The sequence below is a fragment of the Oncorhynchus gorbuscha genome, linkage group LG04 (assembly GCF_021184085.1).
Source record: "Oncorhynchus gorbuscha isolate QuinsamMale2020 ecotype Even-year linkage group LG04, OgorEven_v1.0, whole genome shotgun sequence".
Classification (NCBI taxonomy): Eukaryota; Metazoa; Chordata; class Actinopteri; order Salmoniformes; family Salmonidae; genus Oncorhynchus; species Oncorhynchus gorbuscha.
Genome location: NC_060176.1, coordinates 74,184,407 through 74,191,684, shown reverse-complemented (window position 1 = coordinate 74,191,684; position 7,278 = coordinate 74,184,407). Strand labels below are relative to the sequence as shown.

At 43.8% G+C, this 7,278-nt stretch overlaps 1 protein-coding gene across 3 annotated transcripts in view; it reads right to left on the bottom strand.

The window, feature by feature from the left end:
• Positions 1-7,278, bottom strand: part of LOC124034634 (semaphorin-6A-like) — a 110,766-nt gene that overhangs the window by 42,010 nt on the left and 61,478 nt on the right. For all 3 annotated transcript variants that reach the window (XM_046348069.1, XM_046348070.1, XM_046348072.1), the window contains exons 7-12: positions 6,719-6,809; positions 5,450-5,569; positions 4,991-5,079; positions 3,721-3,938; positions 2,872-3,003; positions 1,406-1,561 (exon numbers count right to left, since the gene is read on the bottom strand). In XM_046348069.1, the coding sequence (XP_046204025.1) occupies positions 1,406-1,561; positions 2,872-3,003; positions 3,721-3,938; positions 4,991-5,079; positions 5,450-5,569; positions 6,719-6,809 (806 nt within the window). The remainder of the gene's footprint in view (positions 1-1,405; positions 1,562-2,871; positions 3,004-3,720; positions 3,939-4,990; positions 5,080-5,449; positions 5,570-6,718; positions 6,810-7,278) is intronic.

The following is a 7,278-nucleotide window of genomic DNA, read 5'->3' as shown; positions in this document are numbered from 1 at the left end:
GGTGGTTCGAGCCCTGAATGCTGATTGGCTGACAGTCATGGTATATCATACCGTATACTACGGGTATGACAAAACAATTATTTATACTGCTCTAATGGCGTTGGTAACCAGTTTATAATAGCAATAAGGCTCCTCGGGGGTGTGTGGTATATGGCCAATATACCATGGCTAAGGACTGTATCCAGAACTCCGCGTTGCGCCGTGCTTAAGAACAGCCCTTAGCCGTGGTATATTGGCCATATACCGCACCCCCCCCGGGCCTTAATGCTTAAGTATCTCCAATTAGATTTGTACCATGGAGCTCCTACTGTTATCAAAACCATGTATAATCTGCAGATCCATATGCAAATACATTTGCATGGCTATTAATTCAGTGAGATGGAAAGGATTAAAGACAAATATATTACAAATATATTTTTCAGCAATTTAGTGGACCACACATCCTTTTCCATTCTGCCATTGAAAGACTAGATCTCTTCACACAAGGTCATGAGATATAAAACATGTGTATGCCTTCGCTGGAATGAAAGCACCGACTTAATCGTTTACATTATCTGAGTAAATGCTCACATCACAATCAAATCAGTCAGATAAGGCCTTCTTCTCTCCCGCTCAGACTGTCTGGTTTGAAATGACATTGAATGTCTGTATTCACTAAAAGCCCATGGTTTTGCGCCATCAACAATAACACTAATCTCAAGTATTACAGTATGTCGATGATGCTGTCCCATTAAGAGTAACAACAACCTCAAGGACAGTATCCAGAATAATAAGAAATCTCAAGAGGGATATCCTTGAATCCAGTCTACCTCCATACAGATGTTGCCTGGCTAGCCACTATAACATATAATGGAATAGGTTTTCATAGTTGATAGGATTTTGATAGTCCAATTTGTAACAAAAGCTCAAATTCTATAATGTCCCTTTGGGGTGTATATATGAGATAGGGTCCTATTACAGATTCAGTTTGCGGCTGACTTCCTGTGTTAGAGTCGTACTACACACAGAGGCTGTGACATAGATAATAAAACCACCTTCCACCATATGGCCTTATAAAAGTACCAGCTTTTGATGTATATAATCCTTTTAACAACATGTAACGTAACACTTTGCTATGTGCCATGACATTTGTATAAAGATTGTAACTAAGATTTATGCATATAATGATACCACACCCATACGTAGAATGTATGCACACATGACTGTAAGTCGCTTTGGATAAAAGCGTCTGCTAAATGGCATATATTATTATTATTATTATATTATTACAAATGTACTACAGGTTATACTACTACAAATGTAGTAATGCATAATGCACGTTTAACCTTGATTAACACCACCTATAACCCAGACCTAGCTAGCGCGCTAACTAGAGTAGCATCGTAGCTATTGAGGCTATACTCACCGCACCATGGTCTTGAGAAACCAGGGCCTGTTAGTGATAGAGGGCACTGCTTCATCCATGAGAGGGTGCTGCTTGATGAAGTTCAGGGTGTCGTCAGGGAACTCGTTGGACACCTTGTACTTCTCTAAGGACGGCGTGCCAGCACAGCACCCGGGTCTAAAGTGGATGGAAGTATCAGGGAATCAAACAGTGGGAGTCAGAGAGCAGCCATTTGATCTCTTTACAAGGACAGAGTAGCAGAGGAGAAGGCCGTGTAAAAGTGAAGCTGCCTTTGACAGGAGATCCGTTCGAAGACATCTCACCTCTTGATAGCTTTATTGAAAAGGTTTTGCTGCACTATTACGTTGGAGCGGTACCTTTCTTTTCTTGATGGATAACTTGGGTGGATTCTGTGGCCTGGCATGGAAACCAGCCCTGATTCATTTATTTTCCATGATAGACACTGCACAATGTAATAAGGTCTACAGTACATGAAAAGCAACAGAGACAGATCAGAGACGAAGACACATATAGACTTGTTTCTACTGTATTATTGACTGTATGTTTGTTTTTACTCCATGTGTAACTCTGTGTCGTTGTATGTGTCGAACTGCTTTGCTTTATCTTGGCCAGGTCGCAATTGTAAATGAGAACTTGTTCTCAACTTGCCTACCTGGTTAAATAAAGGTGAAATAACATTTTAAAAAACAAACATTGCATGTCTACTGCTGCAGAAGAGGGTGGGGGATAGAAACCTGGGAAACGTTGTGAAACCTGTTTGTTTGCTGATAACGTCAACAGAAAATAAATTGAATAAACGAGACGTAGATTTCAGATCACATTAACACCTGACCTTGTTTCACACAAACACATAATGTTATGCTAATCACCAGGGGTGGTATCCTGTTGCGCTCCACATTATCGCCAGCCATATGGGGAGAGACACCAATTACAGTACCATCCCCCTCCACAAATCTCGGTTTATAAACGTACGTTTCACAAGAGAAAAGGAGCTGCTCTTTGCCGGGTAATTAGGAACGCAGAGATGGAGATTGATCAGGCTGGTGCATTTGTAGAAGTAGGCAGCCACCTGGAAAATGATCTCATGCTTCATTTGCCGATATCGAACTTCTTTCATGCTGCCGGTGTGTGTGTGTGTGTGTGTGTGTGTGTATGTGTGTTTGTTGTTGGTGTGTGTGTATGTGTGTTTGTTGTTGGTGTGTGTGTATGTGTGTGTATGTGTGTGTGTGTGTGTGTGTGTGTGTGTGTGTGTGTGTGTGTGTGTGTGTGTGTGTGTGTGTGTGTGTGTGTGTGTGTGTGTGTGTGTGTGTGTGTGTGTGTGTGTGTGTGTGTGTGTATGTGTGTGTGTGTGTGTGTGTGTGTGTGTGTGTGTGTGTGTGTGTGTGTGTGTGTGTGTGTGTGTGTGTGTGTGTGTGTGTGTGTGTGGGGTGGTGTGTGTGTGTGTGTGTGTGTGGGGGGGGGCATACCTTGGTTTTGGAACCTTCTCCTCAGGAACAGGTGTCCAGGTGGAATCCGGGGACTTCTGCTCTTTAAAACGTCCCGTGAACGCATTGGCCACATCAGCCATGTCATAGGCGCAGACGGCCGACCCAGGGATGCTGTAGAAACATCAACCCCCCCCCCACAAAAAAAGAACTTTCCTCAGTCCAATTGATATGATTCCACTGTGTGCAAACTGCGCATAGCATAGCTCTGAATCACTAGTCTATTTCCTGGATGTTTCGAAAGGGGCATTTCAGCTGCCTTGGCATTGGTAGACATCATGTACAAGGGCAGGATTGTGACGGTTACAGAGCTGTTATTCTGCTAACCTTGTGGCCCAGACTGTAAATCTCAGTAATCAGCCAGCGTTGGCTATGTTCAGAGCGAGAGGCACGCCATGCTGCCAAAGCACTTGGTTAAATTAATAGCTAATAAATTCAGAATACTACCTCCAGTCAAATTGTGTTCCCTCTCATTTCACTCACTAACTGCAATTCATGCCCGGATCAAATTCGCTTATAGGAATCCCAAGCCGCTTCATTGACTTTTAATGCCCATTAACCATGCTCAATTGCATTGTCACAAGCAATTGTCTTATTGCCTAAGAAACGCCATAAAATGGGATTTACAATATGTAGCAGTACTACAGCTCCTTTATAATTTATATTTAGATAAAAACTCCCTGCTTAAATGATTCTCCATTCTCAATATGCATTATGCAGGAATAACATTATGCACCTGACAAAAGTGCCAAAACTATTGTGACAGTGAATTACGCGCTGCGGTACCCTGGGAAATTGATTTCCTTCTGTGTGGCCGCCGGACAATCATACCTGTTGTGAGGTGTGGAGAAGGTTGCCATGACGATATCGCGACCATTGATGTGGATGACGTCGGTGACGGCCTGCAGGATGTTGAAATAGAAGTGGGAGTCTCCCGGGATGGAGCAGTTGAGACGGGTCTTCAGGAAGGAAGTCCACTGTTTCTCCAGAACTCTCTGGGAGCCGCCCTTGTCGTTCTTACACACCCTGGCCACCCGGGGGAACACCACCTGGACAACACGTACGCACACACACACGTACGCACACACACACACACACACACACACACACACACACACACACACACACACACACACACACACACACACACACACACACACACACACACACACACACACACACACACACACACACACACACACACACACACACACACACACACACACACACCTGTTGTCTGGCTGGTTTCCTTATGCGCCAACCAGCACACTCACAGAAGGCAAAGCTTATTATTATAAGGTCTCTGTAACTAAGCAGAGCCATGGTCTTAAAAATATTCACCATGTATAAATATACAACAGTCCACATTATTAATGACTGTGGAACTTATTATGTTTCAGATTGTCAAATCAATCAATCAGGGAGCACCATGCCTCTACCCCACATCACCCACCAAACGTCACACCACTCTGCATTCTTTCTTATATAGTGATATTCCTTTCAAAATAACCAGAGAATTTCACTTTGTATTCATGTGCAGTGTTACACGTCAGACGGAATTGGGTGTAAATATTTTTTCCCCGGCTCCACAATTATTCAAAATAATAGAATGTTTATGTAATTCATTTCCATGTCGTATTTTCCTTATAGGAGACAATTAAACCTTCTCCATGCAAACTGAAATGAAAAGCTAAATCAGAAATGTCTCATATCCCTTTGGTCTAAAACCTTGAATGAAGAATCAGCTCATTTTCCTTTCCTCCCATTCCTGTCTGTCTCATTTTGGAGAAAAACTTCAAAATCATTTGAGGGAACAGCCAGAGTAAGCAACAGTAGCAGTAGTTAACCAGTAGCACGCAGTGCGAGTCAGATAATATATTTAGACTTCAAAATGGCTTTCCAGGCATCACTGCCATGCATTGTCAACTATTTTTAGGCCTACATTCTGCAAATGCTTTTCTATATCGAAAAAGGTTTCACCGTTTTGGCCATACTGACCGCCTTTACAGATACTTGATACACCCACTTCCTGTTTACTTCACAAAGCACATCCTGTCTCTCCTGTTCAGGAGGATGTAGCCCTCAGCCTCAGTCAGCTTACCTTTCCCATTGTGTTGTACTCCATGCCAATTTCGCGATAGAAGAAGTAGATGAATTCTCCGTAGTTAACTGCCTGTACGAAATACGGCTCTGAAAAACAAAAAGCAGACATATCATCACAAAACAGATCAACAACCATTTTACATCCAATACCTGAAGAATCAATCACAGTATACAGTGAGGCCCAGCCCAAGCATGGCACTGGGAGTAGCTCAATCCATCATCTCTATTAAGGGGCTATTTTACATGTGGGGGATGAGGGATCTATTCATTCAGCTTTGACAACCTGATCATGTTGTCATTCTTAGAGGAAGACACTTAGTACATAACTGCTATGGGACTGGTTATGAGAGTGACAGCATCAACTCTGATTTGTTTTCCAGCCCGTCACTCATTGTGATGAGTCTGTGTCTCTACGTCTTTCAACCATCAGGCCTTTGTATCCAATGACTCTCCTCACCTTTGAGACACTTGGAGTCGTGTTTGACAGTGCGCAACGTTGGGCTGTCACCAAGGCTACGATAAATGACTGCATCGATCGCTAGGAAATCTGTTACTGTTGCGGAGTAGAGCTTTCCATCTGGAGAGAGAAGAGCGAGGGATAAGGGATAAGAAGTCAGCCACTGTACCAGTCATGGGCAGAACAAACACAAACACGACAAGAGGAATGGCTACACACAAAAACTATCCTCATTTAACACACGCACACACGCGCACGCTGCGCAATGCAAACAGTATCCGCAATGAGAATGACCTCAGCCCCTCAGCTTCAATTGGATGGCTGCATTGGAAACTTTAACTACATCATTGAAAGGACAGCAAAGAATCCTCTTGATTACTCAGAGATTCCCATTCCAATTCCGCTGCTACAAATTAACTAGTCATCTAAAGGCATTTACTCTGCGTTGGCTTTACACAGAGAAACTCACATCCCATTAATCATTTCACACTGAATATCAGTAAGAGTGAATCACTATAACAGCTCCTCGGCTGGAGGAGCTGTAACCCACGAACGGAGGGCTGACTCATTCGGGGTTTCGTCTTTTCTATTGATTTTTAATCCCCAGATTCGGAAGAATATTCCATTTTTTGGGGGGTGGTGTAAAACCACAATAGCTTCATGTGTTTCCAAGCTGCCCACAAACTTACATCTGCCAAGCAGCAGATTCCTCCCAGAGACACAGAACAAATTGGCCCAGAGTTCAACAATTTGTTCAACAGCATGTAACAGACCAAACCTACTGCTAGTGTATTGCTATTCAAATAGGCCACAGAGTATTAAATGCACCCTAGTGTTCCTAATGCAACCTTACGCTCAAAAAGAGAAAGACTGTCCTATCCAGCTAATGTTTCATGCCTATGACTAAAGGAGTGGTATGAAGTGAAAAGTGATATGCCTTGTATAATGACATGATTACTGAGAGATACAGTGGAATTTAAAATGATCTTGTCATATCATTCATACAACTAGTTTAATGTCCTTGGTTGAATAATGGTTAATAAGGTTAACTGTAATTTCCCAGATGGGGATATATTGTCTTAGACACACAGTACTACTGTACATAAAATAGACACTGTACATTAAACACTTAAAGTAATGCATACCTTTCACTCATGTTGATGTGGGAATGCAAGATTCTTTAGGTTACTTCTTTAGTCTAAAAATGGTAACCTATATTTTCCCAGACCACATCCACATTCCAGTAACACATTAGTTAAGGTCTCTCACCAGCAAACAGGGCAACGTTGGAGTGCTTGGCATCATATGGGCACCGTGCCATCCCACTGATGTCTTCCCCTACAGCATCCATGGTGTCCATCTACAGTGGAGAGAGAAAAAGGGTCAGAGGAAAATCAACCCAAAAGATAGCAGTCACCCCATCCCAACGCCATCCTAACCCCACCCCATCCCAACCCCACCCCAACCCAACCCAACCCAACCCCACACCACACCACACCACCCACACCACACCACACCATCCCAACCCCACCCCACCCCACCCCACCCCAACCCAACCCAACCACAACCCCAGATCCACCCCAACCCCACCCCACCCCATCCTAACCCCACACCATCCCATCCCAACCCCATCCCACCCCACCCCATCCCCACCCCACAGTGGGATGGTAGTGGCTGAGGATCATATCCAGGTGAAAGGTCAGTTACCTCCCCCATGGGTGCCGTGTCATCCCCAGTGGGCACGACTAGAGTCTTTCATTTGAAGCACGGGCTGAGCTCAAGATCACTGGGCTGAGGTCAAGGTCACTGGGCTGAGGTCAAGGTCACTG